The 16,048-nt window shown below is 33.8% G+C and overlaps 2 protein-coding genes across 5 annotated transcripts in view; both read left to right on the top strand.

Moving 5' to 3' along the window:
* The first annotated feature begins 571 nt into the window (after positions 1-571).
* On the top strand, positions 572-9,439 carry LOC100648408 (lethal(3)malignant brain tumor-like protein 3). 4 transcript variants are annotated; one of them, XM_012313814.3, is made up of 17 exons: positions 572-739; positions 3,461-3,668; positions 4,363-4,657; positions 4,752-4,991; positions 5,064-5,698; positions 5,780-5,939; positions 6,027-6,198; positions 6,279-6,459; positions 6,542-6,728; positions 6,805-7,022; positions 7,102-7,330; positions 7,422-7,611; positions 7,701-7,822; positions 7,898-8,261; positions 8,339-8,413; positions 8,494-8,803; positions 8,887-9,439. In XM_012313814.3, the coding sequence occupies exons 1-17, from the start codon at positions 714-716 to the stop codon at positions 9,010-9,012; spliced, it is 3,738 nt and encodes a 1,245-aa protein (XP_012169204.1). In that variant the 5' UTR covers positions 572-713; the 3' UTR covers positions 9,013-9,439. The 4 variants fall into 4 exon arrangements, with proteins under 4 accessions (XP_012169204.1, XP_012169203.1, XP_012169206.1 ...); XM_012313813.3 differs by having other exon boundaries at positions 584-739; positions 6,530-6,728; XM_012313816.3 differs by lacking the exon at positions 572-739 and adding an exon at positions 783-926 and having other exon boundaries at positions 6,530-6,728.
* Positions 9,440-10,198: 759 nt separating this feature from the next.
* LOC100648290 (fringe glycosyltransferase) overlaps positions 10,199-16,048 on the top strand; it is a 121,418-nt gene continuing 115,568 nt past the window's right edge. Inside the window, exons 1-2 of the mRNA XM_012313812.3 lie at positions 10,199-11,027; positions 11,983-12,222. Of these exons, the coding sequence (XP_012169202.1) occupies positions 10,734-11,027; positions 11,983-12,222 (534 nt within the window). The 5' untranslated portion in view covers positions 10,199-10,733. The remainder of the gene's footprint in view (positions 11,028-11,982; positions 12,223-16,048) is intronic.

Here is a 16,048-nt window from a genome sequence, read left to right on the forward strand (position 1 = left end):
GCGATTCTTAAGCTTCGCTAAACCGAACGCTTTTCAATCGTTATACTTCCATACGGTTCTTTGAATATGTGATAATGAATTTACTGTAGCGAATTAAATGTACGATGAATGTATGCATACCATATGGAAATTTTATAGTTGCTGCGTTAAAAATAAGGAGACTCTGTCGTTATGGACGCGCAGCAGGAAATAAGCGTCCCAATGTAGTCGACAATTCCATTAAATTTGTTATATACTACCTACTTCTATTTTTTATTTCGATCGATACCGAAGAGCGTAACGTTTAATTCTTGTTTTACGGGGCCAAAAATATAAATTACTTTTACTTTGATTTGCTTGATGTGAAGAACTTGAAATATTATTTTGCAAAATTGAAAGTGGAAACAATTTTTTAACCTTTAATATAACTTTTGCATGAAAATAAGCGAAAGAATAATTACGATTATTCGTTACTTTATATATTCGCCGATTAATTGTACGCGAGTTGTATTTTGTTCGTAGAAAAAGGGTTGTATCTGTAAATTAAATTTACTTTGACGTTTGAAAGGTGATAGCTAAAAAATTTTTATTACATGCTATTAAATACATATTTCTGAAACAGAAACATTTTTATCTTATTCTATTTTATGTGTACAAATGTGAATGAGCCTTTACAGCAGAAGCAACATGGGTCGATGCGCATGCGCAGTTAGAATGATATCGTCTCTTCGCATATGATGGCGACTGACAACTTTAAAACGTGAGTTTATTATCATATAATTTCTTATGTTTACAATGTGCTGTTCGCGTGTAAAATATGACAGTGATAACATTAAATATTCAGTTGTTTGTTAGTCAAGTAATTTTTTTCTCACGATCAACGTTCGATAGATTATATCCTTAAAATTACCGCTCATAATTCGTTAGACCAACATTCACTTATCCTAGTAAGTATACCTATAAAGCTTCCCGTAACTTCTTGCATTAGTGTACTTGAAAAAAGTTGTAAAGTATTTATGAATGAATGTAACGTGTACAAACTTCTTAATACATATTACTACGATTATCATAATAATCTTTATTTATATTCTTTTTCAACTTGCCTCCACTCATATAGAAATATACTTAAAATATTATGACTTGGAGCTTTGATAGTGATTATATCTACATATTCATAAGATCAATTTATACCGATAAAGTAAAAATAATGAATTAGTTTTGTTTTCTTCGTATCTTTGAAAACTTTTTTAATAACCTCGATGCCTCGTAGATTAAATATCTCGTACTTTGTTAAAATAGACATATTCTACTGTTATTGCTCATAAAATAACAAAGGTATTCATAATCTTAACGTTGTATAATTAAAAAAAAATCTGTTTTCATTCAGGATTATTTACTTTATACTGTTTTTTACAAATTTAAAAGATATTTATAAATCGTATTTATGTCCTATTATTATCGTTATTAGTAATTTATATCAAGTTTATACATTATTAAAAACTTTAATAAATTTGATGCTAACAATATTTTATTACAAATTTTTATCTCTTTCAGATATAAATTTATGAAATTCTAGTATTGTAATCATAATCTGATAGTTGTAAATTCATTATACACAGCAATAATATATATCGAGCATTAAAAATGTTAGCTTTTATATTTTAGAGGTTAATGCAGAAGTATATCGAAATCGAAACTTGAGTATTTGCTTAGTGTGCGAAATGAATATATCAATTATCATTTTCTATGAACTAATATAAATGATATTTTCGCGTATGGTACAGTAGAAAATATTGATCGTCAAATTTAATAATTTTATCAAGAGCTCGTCGGAAATTACTGTTTCAAAGGCAGAATCCTTTTCTCCAATTGCACGTACTGCTACGTTTAACCAATCCAACCACGATAACAATATGACGTCACGCGACAAGTTTCTGCCATTGGTCAAAATCAACAACTATGAAAATAAAATAATAAAATTTAACATGTACAACTACACTTAAAGCATGTCTGAGTCGGATACATTTCGTATCAAATATTTTGATTAAATTACCGATACTTTGATGAATTTCAATTTTCAAAATCCAATGCGATAATCTGTTAAATAGTGACAAATATGTGACTCATGGTTTTAAAAAAAATTTAGCTTGGTTTAGCTCGCATTGATCAGCGGTACGCGAATTGGTTTTACTTTTTTTGGATTGATATTTGCGCGGCAGATTCGTGAAAGGATGCAGGCGAGAAAAGTCTGCCCGTGAAAAGGCAGTAGATTAAATAAAAAGAAACTTTGTTATGTGGTATATAGTTATCGATCGACAGTGCATGATCCCTGAATGATTTCAAAATTACTCATACCTGGGAAAAATCTGTATATCCGATGCGGTTAATAGTGTATCAAGAATGTTACGATTGGTCGAGAGTGTGAGCTTGTTTTTCAGTGTAACTCCGATTAACCAATAGGAAGCGGCCTGTTGCGCCGTCGCTACTACAGTTAGAATCTATGAGGATATAGCTGTAGTGTACGCAGAATGAAGGCTTGAACGCTTAAAAAATATGTGAAATTAATCGTTTAAAATTCACTGGAATTTCAACTTGGTTTGTTCTTCGTTTATGTCGTGTTAATTGTTTGCGTTACCCTGAGAATCCTGCAAGAGATGATCAGTTTTATATAGTTTGATCCATCCCCTTATTCCAGTGAAAAGTGTACGTGCGTACGCGTTGTGTTCTTCAAGTGATTTGTAAAAGTGCTTCAATAAAAATATCTGTGGTGTAACTGTTGAAACTTTTACCTCCCGAGGATTTCTAGTGTTCCATAGAATGTATGAAATAAATTGTCGGCCAACTGATGCATTTGAAAGCGTGAAAATTAATAACGTAACTACACTGAACGATATTTGTTCGGCGCGTGTTTCAAATCGTGTTAGTGATTCTCTTAACGCCCAGTTATGGCTATCCGGGATACCATTGCATTAGTTATTAAACTTTGTATATTAAAAAATTGCAGTTATTTGCAAATTATAACTAGCAACAATTCTACTTAGTGATAGGAGATATTATATTATACACTGTTAGGTTTGTAGAATTACAAAATACTTTCACTTGTCTATTTTTTTTCATTCCATTCATCGTACGACGATCTTTAGATATTAATTCATTTTTTAATAAAAAGATGTTTTGTTATCATTTTGCCTATTAAATCGTTTCTTTTTTATAACAACTTTCAAAAATCAATTTTTTAAATATAGATAAGATTTAAATGATTAGGCCATTGAAGTTGTTTTTATCTTTTAATCTTTTAGTTATGTTTTTAAATATTTGTGTTATAATATAATATAATATAAATAAGTAACCAGACTTTTTTGAAAATATGATGTTGATTGATGTTCTTAAATGTTCTGATGATGATTTGAATTGTTAAATGTACAAAGTGAATTTCTTTATACAATTTCTAAAAATATATTGTATTATGTTTTTTCAACAGAATGGAAGAAGAAATAGTAGTAGATGATGTAGATGAGAATTCTAGCACGGAGATTCCACAGTCAGATGATCCAACAACACCCGTTATGCCTTTATTATACATTCAACAAAGTAAATTACGTTCAGCTCCACCAACAACCACAAATCAGACTTTGGTTTCACCTAATGCTACTCAATTGGCTGCTATTATCAATCCAGTCAATAATCAGGTAATTTGTTAATATCCTTATCTTGAATGAGATAGCTTGAGTTTTCAGGACAGAATATTATTTTCTCTTTATATTAAATATAATATAACATCAAAAAATTTTATAATAAAATTTGAATATATTTTTAATATTCATAATTTTATAATCTTACATAAGTAGAATAATATATTATACTGTATAGTACAATAAAGTGTATAGTTATAGTATATAGGTCAGAGTAACCTATAATTATATAAAATGATCCAGTATAGTTGTGGTACTTTAAGAATGTACTGTTAACTATAATTTTATTATTTCATATGTAAGTGAATATGGAATATACACATGTAGAGTGTGAAATCCTATTAGATTCCATATATAGGTGATAGCAGTGAATAGTGTATACCTTTATAATAAATATAGAGCTGTTCAATACACTTGCTATAGTGGATAACAAGTAGGAAAGTGTAAATTACATTAAACATTACTTTTATAACCATTCAGATATTTTATCATAGTATATCAAAAATATTTCAAATATTTCTTAAAGACACAAATTTGTAAATATGTAAGGAGTGGCACAAAATTAGACAATTTTTAATGATCAAATGACATATGATTTAATTGTGTTAAGACATCAAGTTTATTTAATCAATTTTTTGGTGATTTATAAATTATTTTAATGTCATCAATGAACTGTTTATTTTAATTACAGATTGTTACTGGACAGAACAAAGTGTTTATACAAGGGCCAAGTCAGGTTACTACTTCTCAGAATAAACAACATATTGTAATCCATCGGCCAATTAATACTGTCAGTACCACAACTACTTCGCAAGGGCAGAAACATATATTGCTTAGAAAGTCCAATGCATCTACTGCTCAGATAGTGCCCTTAAGTACCTCTCAAGGAAATCAAACCAATGCACAAGCAGGCAAGCACACCTTTGCATATCTTGGAACTCTCATTAAACCAAATAAATCACGGGAATCTGTTGTTATTCCAGCAGGTGACTATTTTATTTTCATAATAAAATTATGAGTAATAAAAAGGATACTTTTTATTGATATAATCTTAATTCACTTTTTCATATCTTTTATTAGGAGCTCTAACTACAACTCAGATAGCTAAACCAAAATTAGTGATAGCACCAGTTATATCACAGTTAGCGCAAACTTCAACAAGTACTACTACAGGATCTCAAAGTCAAACTCCGAAACACATGGCTAATTTATTATTACCAGTCAGCATACCCCAACAAAGTGGACCTACTAAATCCAGTATGTTTAATTTAAAAATTAATAATGGTCAAATTAATACAGAAAGTAAAGGAACTATTACAGGTAAATACTTGAAAGCGTACTTCATTGTATTGTTAAATTTGAATTAACTATTCCCTTCTTTTTGTATTATAGTATTACGGGAGTCAAAAACTACAAATTCAGCTACACATCCACCTCCTTTGCATCCTATTGCAAAAATGAGTTTACTAAACGCAAATAAAGGAAATAATAATTCTACAGACAGTATAAAAATTACAGAAAATCCAGATTCCGCAGTTATTACCCCTATTCCGAAAAAAGACGACGCCGGTATGCCTGAGAAGCGAAAAAAGACGATAAGCAATATATTAAGAGGATCGAGTGAAAAACGAATAAAAAAACAAAATCTTCCAAAGTCTACTCAAGAGAGTATAGTTGATGTGAGCTATGCACTAAGTAGTCCAGAATCAGAACAAGATAAGGATAAGAAAGTGCAAAACGATGACGACATTACATTGATTAAAGTAGTTCCTAGTGAAGATAAAACTGTGAAACTTACTACTAATACTAATGTCGACGACGATATAAAAATCGAAATTATTAAAACACGCACAAGCTGTGGCATTGAATCATTAACAGACAATAAAAATGATACTAAGATTAATATAAGTAATCATGAAGACTTAAAAGATCATTTAAATACAACACATAACGATTCCAATTTCGATGCGGCGAAAGTTTTAGATTGGAAGGACGGTGTTGGTACTCTTCCAGGAAGTACATTAAAGGTATGACCATATAACATTAGAAAATTAATTTTTGATGTCATGGTTTAATAAAATAGCGAATAAATCTATTATATTTTATAGTTTTGTATGAATGAATTTGGTATTATGGAAGTAGTAGATGAAGACGAAAATAACAAACAAGGTAAAGATTGCATTGGCGACAAAGAGAATGTTTGTTCGACACAGAATTCTTCCAAGTCTACCCCTGTAACTGTTAATAATATAAATAACGAAAAGAAACGTAAGTATTAACAATGTGAATATGCATATTTTCTTTCAAAGAGTGGAGGAAGATTTCTTTCGAATGTGACCGAGTTTATTTTTATAGCCGATGATAGAAAATCGAGGACTGTTTCGGCGGATACAATGTACCATTGTGAAGGCTGTGGATGTTACGGACTAGCTGCAGAATTTGAAAGTCCGATATCGTGTGGTCCATCATGTACGGAAATAATAGAAGCCAAGAAACAACCTCCGATGCGAAAAGAGAAAGACTTAAAGTATGTTGTTCGATATAAAGTTTTCTAATATTTAGTTAAATATATACTTTTTTATAAGTTTATTTTTATTTTATTGGCAGAGATCTACGGGTGAAACGGAAACGGAAACGATTACTTCAAGAACAGCAACAGTCTAAAGAAATAGAAGAAAAATCCGAAGACAGAGGACAAGAGAAGGTGAAATCTGAGACAGACGAGGATACAAAAGATACTCTTACAGGAATGGATGAAGAGAGTCAAGGAGATAACACTGAATCGAAGGTACTTGTGACCAAACTTTTCTTTTACAGTCATTGAAACATACTGCTTATAAATGTGTCTCTGTATTCAGTATCCTTGGCAGACAGGGAAACTCGGATTTTCATGGTCTAAGTATCTTGAACATTGTAAAGCAAAAGCAGTACCCGTTAAATTATTCAAAGATCCCTTCCCATATGCAAAAAATCATTTCAAAGTTGGAATGAAATTAGAAGGAATAGATCCTGAACATCCGTCACGATATTGTGTTCTTACGGTTGTTGAAGTAGTAGGTAAGTTATTTCACTTTCTTCTTCTTATATTCAGTCTATAACAATATACTCAGTTTATTTATTTGGATAATTCCAGGTTATCGAATACGATTACATTTTGATGGATATGCAGAAAATTACGATTTTTGGGTAAACGCAGACAGTATGGATATTTTCCCGGTTGGCTGGTCGGAAAAGAATGGACATCGATTAGACCCACCGAAAGGTTACGTAGCTAGTAATTTTAATTGGAACGCATATCTAAAAATTTGCAAAGCTACTGCAACGCCAAAAAATATTTTTTCAAATAAAAGTGTAAGTGCCAATCAATTTTTAATCAAACGATTTATTTTTTAATTTCATGAACTTCACCAATATACTTTACTAATTTTAGTCAGTATGTCCAACTGGTTTCCGCGTAGGAATGAAATTAGAAGCGGTAGATAGGAAGCATTCTTCTTTGGTTTGTGTAGCAAGCATAGCAGGCCTAATGGATTCCCGTATATTAGTTCATTTTGATTCTTGGGATGAAGTGTATGATTATTGGGCGGATGCAAGTTCTCCATACATTCATCCAGTGGGATGGTGTCATCATAATGGTCATAGTCTAACGCCACCAAATAGTAAGTGAAATAATATGTATTCAATTTTTATATTTTTGTATCTTCTTCCGAAAAAAATGATGCATGTAAAAATGCGAATTTATTGTTTCAGATTATAAAGACCCTAAATCTTTCACATGGGATGCGTATCTCAGGGAAACCCGTTCCATGGTCGCACCAGCGAGAGCTTTTAAACAACGACCACCTTGCGGATTTAAGCGTGGAATGAAATTAGAAGCGGTTGATAAACGCGTGCCTCAACTTATAAGGGTAGCAACAGTTGAGGATGTAAAAGATCATATGTATGTAAATTACAAATATTTATTTTTATCTTAAAATTAAGTGGAGCGCAGTACAATTATTTATATATGTATATATTTTTGTTTTACAGGCTAAAAATACGATTTGACGGATGGCCAGAAAATCATGCTTATTGGGTTGACGACGACTCCCCTGACATACATCCCATGGGTTGGTGTATGAAAACGGGTCATCCTTTGGAACCACCATTAAGTAAAAATTTTTTAAATATTTTTATACCTCTTGTGTTTTTATATTCTTACTCTAAATATGTATTACTGGCTCTAGCTCCAGATAACTTAAATGACAGGCCCGAGTGTGGAACGTATGGCTGTAAAGGAATAGGACATGTAAAAGGGCCTAAATATGCAACGCATAACTCTGCATCTGGATGTCCGTATTCACCTCAGAATCTTCATAAAGTTAGGCAATTAGCCGATAGACTTAATCTGAAGCACGAGACTTGCGACTTTGACGATGATGTACAAGATAGACCAAAATTAGAAAAAGCAGACAAAATAAAAATGGAAAAGTCTGAGAAATTGGAGAAGCCATTGTTTTCGGAGGAACGATTAATAAAGACTGAGAAAGACATTAAACAAGAAGATGGAGATTTCTCTGACAAGAATGACAAATCAGAAAATTCGGAAAAGTAAGCTATACAAATATTCTGTATTATATTATATATTCTTGTAATTGCTATGTATACGAGTAATTCATAATTTATAGGTCTAGTAAATCGAAACATCATCATAGTGACGGACAAACGGATGATGACGAACTTTTGAAAAAGAGAAAGAAAAGGTTTATTCATAACTATATTTCTTCCATTTATAAACGTACATGTATTTATAACTAACTTGTATGTTTTTATACTTTTATAGACGACAGGTTTCCGAAGAACGTTTATATTCACTTTCGAATTCATATGGTGACTCATCGCTAACTACTATACCCTATGCTGCAAATATGCCTGATAAACAATTACGTACAGAATTGTACCAATCCGTTTATAATCCTGGATATAATCCATTACCGGATTCGCCGCATATATGGGCGAAACATAGCAATGCTTTAAACAGGGTAGTAGCGAAACAGAACACGAATCCTCGAAGGTGGTCGAATGAAGAAGTAATTAAATTTATTCAGAGCCTTCCCAATTGTAAAGAAGTAGCAAATATCTTTAGGCAACACGTAAGTATTTAAAAAAAAAAAGGAAGAAATGTAATACAATTTATTATATTCAAACTGTTTAATTTCGTATTCGATGTTTATAGAATATTGATGGTGAAGCATTTTTAATGTTGACTCAAGAGGATTTGATATCGCTATTGGGATTGCGTCTCGGACCTGCGATTAAGTTGTACAATAGTATAGTTCTTTTACGTCGAAGAGCAACGTGAATGATGTGCGATGAACGCACATACAGTTGGGCTTTAAAGAGTGCAAAATGGCAGCTATTATGACGATTGCGTCAGATGTATTTATTTAAAATAAAGCAGAGGAAGCTTGGAATCATTGGGATAGAAATGTATCTTCTATCGCAATTAGGAATATTGATTTACAAATGGAGGGAAAATTTGTAACAAATCCTAATTTGATGATACAAAAGACATTTATTAAAGTGAAAGATGATCGTATGTTTAAAGTTGAAATGGACGATTTTTATCGATTTGTGATCACGAGATGTAACTATAGCTTGAATAGATGCTCATGATGAAGTACTTACGATTGTCTATTTTAATCTTTTTTTTATGCTGTAAAGTGCATTGAATCATGTACAAATGTAAATATTGACGATCTTAATAATTAAATATTGTAATACAGAAATATAAGCAGTCTTTTATGAAGGAATCTACACCTGACCTGCGATACTCATATTAATAACTTTACACCTGTAAATACACATCCTCTGAACTTTTTAGAATGAATTTATCCAAAATAACAGTAACATATTTATGTAACGTATATAATATTTCAAATATTTTGCAATTGATACTTTATCTTCACTACGTATAAAAGATATATGAAAGAAACAATGAACGAAAGTCAATTCAGATTAATAAAACAATTGTATAAAAAATGTATTTTATAAACAAAAGATCCGGATACAAGAATGCAGACTGTATAAACAAGTTAAGTTATAAATCAAAAGTTCACATACAATGTTTATTTATTAAAAAATGAAAGCAAAGTAAGGTAATAGTTTTTACAATTGCTTATTTCATTTATTGTTCATTGATTTCCAATCGATATAGAAATTTATTAGGTTATTAATCGGATCAACGTAGAGGCACAACGAAGAGGCGGTGCTCCATTTAAAACGCGTCCCCCTTCTCATTCGTTCCAGACATTGTGCCACTCTTCAGGTCGCTCTCCCACCACGCCGGCCAAGTGGCTGCTATGGCGATGTTTACAGCGTAGTCACGACGACTGGCCATGTGTTCAGTCGGTGGCTTGTCGCGCGCCGTGCAGTATTACGTTTTGGTGCGTGTTCGCCTCGTGACTCTTCGTATATCTCCGTTTCACAAAAGCGTTCCCGTGTGACAACCACTTGACTGTCAAACACTCGCTGCTCTCCTACAGGTTGACCTGAAATTATTTATAGTACAACGATACAGAAAAACAAGCGACCAAACAATCAATTATAATCAATTTACAAGAGTATTATATAGTTTTTCATGATAGATTCGCAAGGCGAATTGTTTGAAACACGAGATTATCGTTCAATTGAAATCTATAATTCTTCAAACAGAGATATGGATTTCGAAGTTTTAATCGATTTTCATAAATTGTTGACCGAATCAACAACCAATTAACGCGAAACGGAACGATGACATTGGTGGTGTCATCGATAATTAAATATAACGGAATAACCGAAATTTTGCAGGTTATCCTTTCAGTTAATTTACAAAGTGACAAGAAGGAACTTTTGATGGGATATTCGTGATCGTGTATTACAGTGAATCGAGTTACAGTTCACGTTATTCATTGTCATGCGCAGACGCGATCCTTTCGTGCGACGAGTAGGCTAGATTTGATTATCGAAAGCGAACGATTTATTCGATATTTTGAAAGAGTAACACGGGAGTGACGCGCGGGAACGTGATTACTTTTGTATGTTATGACTGGCGTATTTTTCACGCGGCAGAAGGAGGGGAACGATGCAAGGTGGTTGCCGTTGATCGTTGGAGTTCGAGAAAAACGTGAAAATCACGAGGAAGAGGGACGGTCGGTGAAATTCGGTGGCGGTGGGCCACAGGCTCGATTGTCGGTGATTGGCGCGGGATACGCCGGCACCGGAAGTGCTAAAATGCCCCGTAGCCTGCCGACTAGACGAGGTCTTCAGGCGTTGGCACTTGTTCTCGCCACTGCTTATGCTACCATTCTTCTTTATCAGGCTGTTGCACCCCGTCAGGTAAACGTTTTAATTTGTCTTACATATGTTAGCGATTATTGTTAATCCTTCGCTTTACAACGTTGAATAACAAGACGTAGCGTCTACTACCAAAGTTCAATTTTAACCCCTTTATTTCAGATCACTGTCGATCAGTGAATACAAATTGCATATAATATTTCAGTACTCTGCTTTAAAATGTTAAACCAATAAATTATTAAGGTTAATAGCAATACCTACGGTGGATAGGAAAAGTATTTGCACATTAGTAATTACATTGGTAATTTATTAATTCAATGAGTGTGAATCCTTTAGTACAACAACATTAAACAAAATAAGTGCATAATTAATAGGTGAGTAGCATTAACGGAGAATGGAGTAAGGAAAAGAGAACGAAGAATAAGAACAATAGAATAAGGTAGATAGATAAATATATAAATAGAAGTAAATGAAGTACGGTTCAACATATACGATTAATTAGTTTCAAATATATCAAATTTCGTATCATTCGGTAGTAGATACTTTTATAAGACGATAAAGATTTGGTATACTATAAAAATGAAACGTTGAACCTGATAAAGGAAAGCGTTTCTTTGGATAATAAGGTTATGTGCAAATACTTTATGCAACTGCTATATCAATAGAAAGATAGATCATAAGGTAAGGGGTTAATCGACTTTAGTAATAAAGAAAGATGTCACTTCCAAATGACGCGTTAATTGTTCTATTCTCGAAGCGCTATTCTCGATAGCCAGTTATGTTAATCGAACGGTAAATCGAGTTCGAACTTGTTTCGTCGCGAACGTCGTGAGAGTAAACATTCCGTGAGCTCGCGTGCACGTGCTCGCTTCTTTTCCAAGAATTCTCGATCAGATTATTGTTCTATGCGTGCAATGTTTACAAAATATTATCGATCTATTATGAGCGTATCGCAGTTGGTTTTATAATTATGTGTGTGTATGGCATTGTTGCGTAGTGGGTCGACGAGATGACGGTGGAAGTGAACAGTAGGAGCGTACTGGTGGAAGTACCAGCTTCGAGGAGGATGCTGATCAACGAGGAATCTTCGGTGACACCCGCGATCGCGACTGCGACCATGGCACCGTTCACCACGAATCTCGACGATGTGTTCATCAGCGTGAAAACTACCAAGCATTACCATCACTCCCGTCTGCCAGCTATCATCAGCACGTGGTTTCAATTCGCTAAGGATCAGGTACGTGACAAATCGTTCCAAGCCTCTATGTTTTTACGCGTCTACAGAATATTTTTCTAAGCCGTGGTTTGCGCTCTTGAGATATTTGTATTCTCCTTATTGTTGTATATCACATCTTTATGATTCATCTCTACGGTAATTTTTTAAGAGTGCGATATTGGATTAATTATAATACTAGATGTAAGTAATGCTACATATTATATAATATATTCTTATAAGATTCTATTGTTCTATTCTATACTTACTACATGCATAGAGCCACTCGATGTACGTATATGTATGTAGAAAATCGATAAAGATATACATACATATATATATATATATATATATACACACACATGTACAATGTGTAAATGTTTAGAACTAAGTCAAAAGCGTGGAAATTACTTTTTTAATGTAACGTTCTTAGAGATTTATAAATGCGAACAGATTTTATAGTGTGTTCAGAAAGACGAGTGCTGCTGATGAACGAATAGTTATAAACGTATATGCGATTGTATGCATATTGTACAGACGTAACAGTAGACTCTTGTAAATTTTTACCAAGAGATTACCGATATCATTGGCCTTTCATTTCTGCTTAATTAAATTCTAGTCGTTAAGCGTCTCCTCCGGCCCGTCCAGGGAATTTTCCCAAACTCTTCGATGGCCAGTCTACCACTGATTATAAGTACAATACCTAACACTGCAGTCTTAAAAAATCACCTGTTAGTATTAATTTATGCTATTAGTGGATCGTTTAGTTTGTCTTGCATCTTGTTCTATTCAATTCGTTTTCTTATCATCTAATTGGTAACGAATGATCGAGCAATTAGTTTTAGAATGTACACTTTGTTCGACCGTTGTAATTGAATCGTTACCATGTAATAGTTCATTTTTATCTCTATGTATTAACGAACAATACTTGAAGCAGTTTTCAGCGAAGAGTATTAATTGATTCTCGAAAAGAAAGTATTAATTCGTTAGACTGGCTGACTGTTTAGAATAGAGGCGACTCTGTGTGCGATTTGTTACTGTTCGGTCGAGCATATACACGGCGGTTTTCAGCTTGATGAGCACTCGTCGTGGGAACGGGATTCTCTGTATTTCCGTTTTACCCTTTCCTTCTTTCTGCGTCTCTTGTTCTCCACCAACTTCCACGTACCGTGTACAGCGTTTTATTTGTGTATTCAGCTCATGTTCTTGAAACAAACGAATTTTATGTATTCGTCTCTTCCGAATCCGTCTGTCCATCCGTTTTATTCGCTTCATCCATCTCTTTCTGGTCTTCGTTGACTCTAAAACCTCCTTAAAGATCTACCGGATAGCTAAGCTAAGCTATAGCTAATTTAATAGCACAGCTTTGGTAGGTTTCGTTTATGAATTTTAGTAACCTTCGTGCTACGTTCGTTCATTGCTCTTATTAAGTATAAATCCATTTTGCAAAATTCTAGTGTCTCCCTGTATCTCTTGCTTCATGAACCTTTGCTCGCCACTCTATGTACGTGCATATCGAAGCAAATAATTTCAAATTTGGCACGGCACAGTGTAGCGTAGTTTACCGGTGGATCGCCGGCTTAAAAGTGTAGGTAGGTGGCAAGAAGGTCTAGGAACTCTCAACTTTCGCGATATTATCTTGCCACGACTAATTGCATGCATTGTACTTCCCCCCTGTTGCTCGGCCTTCCGCTCCCATCGCTACCGGCGACACTTCCTGGAACTAGCAGCCCAGAAAAGTCGCCGGAGGGCCGACTAATAATCGAGATTCTCAGGAATCGCGCATTCGAACGAATTATCCAGGGACCTAAAAGCTCGTTTCGGAGCACTCGTGTTCTCGAGGCGACGTAACATTCGCCCGTTACTTCGTCGTCGGTCTTCTTTGAAGCGCGCCTCGTAGCTTAGCTCGTTTTGCTCAATGGATTCAGAGTAAAAGAAATTTGATTGAATTACGTCTTAGGGCAATATATCGTTGTATTCTCGTCAAGGGTGGTCGATGAAAGCGATTAATTATTGTAGTAACTATCGCCTTGCCGAAGGACGTTGGGTGTTTCAGTACGGTATTTGGTTACGTTATAATAAAATAGGATAGGTCGGGATATGAGATAACGAGACTGTACATTTTTATGTATCACAAGAAATTTGAAGGTTCAAAAATCCATAGAACGTACGTGCAAATATATACAGGTGAGTCAATAAAAATTACCATTATTATTATTATACCAATAATTATTATCGAAAAATGTTTCCAGTGAAATTTATTGTATTTAAGCAGCCTGGTCAGACGAGTACATTTCGATTTTTTAATATTTTGTATTCTTTGAGATATTACGGTGACGTCGATAGGTATACTTTTTATAACATTAGTCGATCCAACTGGACATTCCAATGAAAAACAGTCGGTTTAGCAGCTATTTTAATTTTAAATTGTCAAATTTAATTTATGAAAGAGAAGCAAAGACGCGAGGCGGTATTCCTATGTTTTACGTTGCTTTGTCTCTCATACGTTCACAAATTGAAGTATTAAAATACCTGCTAAACCAAAGATATTTTCACTATAAATATATTGATTCCCTTTTGTAGGAAATATCCAGCTGAATCGACTGACGTTATAAAGAGTGTACGGTGGTCATTAAAAGTCTCAGTCACCTTGATATCTCAAAAAATATAAACTATTGGAAAATTTAAGGATCAAGGATTAAATACTCATATCACAGCAGACTGCTTAAACGCGATAAATTTCGCTTGATAAAGTCAATAGACAACGAGTTGTTTCAAACGGTAGATTTTACCGACTCACCCTGCACCAGATACATCGAAGCACTATGCTTGTTATAATATTTACCGAATGAAGGAAGTCTTTGCCTATGTTCTATTTCTTTTAGTCGTCCTCGTAGAGATGCGAATTTGAATAAAAATTCGCAGTTTAGAAATAAGAATATAAGCAACGTTCTAGGCTCTTGGATATTTAAAAAGATCCTAGCAAAAGCACTCGATGGTGTCAAAGATCTCGGTGTGAAATCGAGTTAATACGTGCAAGTACCTAGGGCGATCTTCCAGAAACAAAAGCAGCTTTCTCGTTTTACGTTCTATCCTTATTTCCAACGACGTCGAATGGTCTATGAGCAGACAAGAAGGAATATCAGAAAATATCGCGATGCTGCTTTCATTTCACGCTTTTACGAATTCTCGGGAGAGAAATGATTTACGAAGAAGAGGGAGTCAAGTAGAAAAACGTACTGCCAGGTCTGATTGTATTGTTGACTTGTTGGTAGGCTCGTCCTAAATGTAAATGAATTTCTCTTCGGGTTGCTAACGTTGCTGCTGTCTTTCCCGCTGCTAGTTTTTACGTCTATGCGACTAAATACAATAATTGAAGAAAATATTCGAATACTTTTATAGAAATCTTTCTACGAATATATTATCTGTATTGTATGAAACGTTTCGAAATTTCATTGACAACGCTGTTACGAGACATTGTGCTCGCGATTATATTGGCAAAGCTTCAGACCCGAGAATCTGGAAATTCATGGACATAGAAATTAGAAAATATTTATTGCAAGCGCACTCTCCACGAACATCAAAGTAATTGGACAGTCGATTATCCATTAGGTATATCAGCAAGCCAGAATATAGCACAATGATTTTCAATATTAATTATATACATATCGAAGATCATTATTTATATGCTGTACTAATTTTCAACTGTTATTAGTACAGTCAAATGTACGTTAGTACAAATCAAATGTACGTTTGTAATAAACGTAACTTCTATTTACATTTCCAGATTGGTTCCAAATATTACCAGTATAATCGCCGTGTCTCGTCGCGATGCTAATGAAATTTCAGA

This window comes from Bombus terrestris, chromosome 11 (assembly GCF_910591885.1).
Source record: "Bombus terrestris chromosome 11, iyBomTerr1.2, whole genome shotgun sequence".
NCBI classification, from domain to species: domain Eukaryota; kingdom Metazoa; phylum Arthropoda; class Insecta; order Hymenoptera; family Apidae; genus Bombus; species Bombus terrestris.

Coding starts and splice junctions, on each gene's coding strand:
- LOC100648408 (XM_012313813.3), top strand. CDS start 714: ATGATGGCGACTGACAACTTTAAAAC. Junction 740..3,460: donor GCGACTGACAACTTTAAAAC/GTGAGTTTATTA, acceptor TTTTTTCAACAG/AATGGAAGAAGAAATAGTAG. Junction 6,199..6,278: donor CGAAAAGAGAAAGACTTAAA/GTATGTTGTTCG, acceptor TTTTATTGGCAG/AGATCTACGGGTGAAACGGA.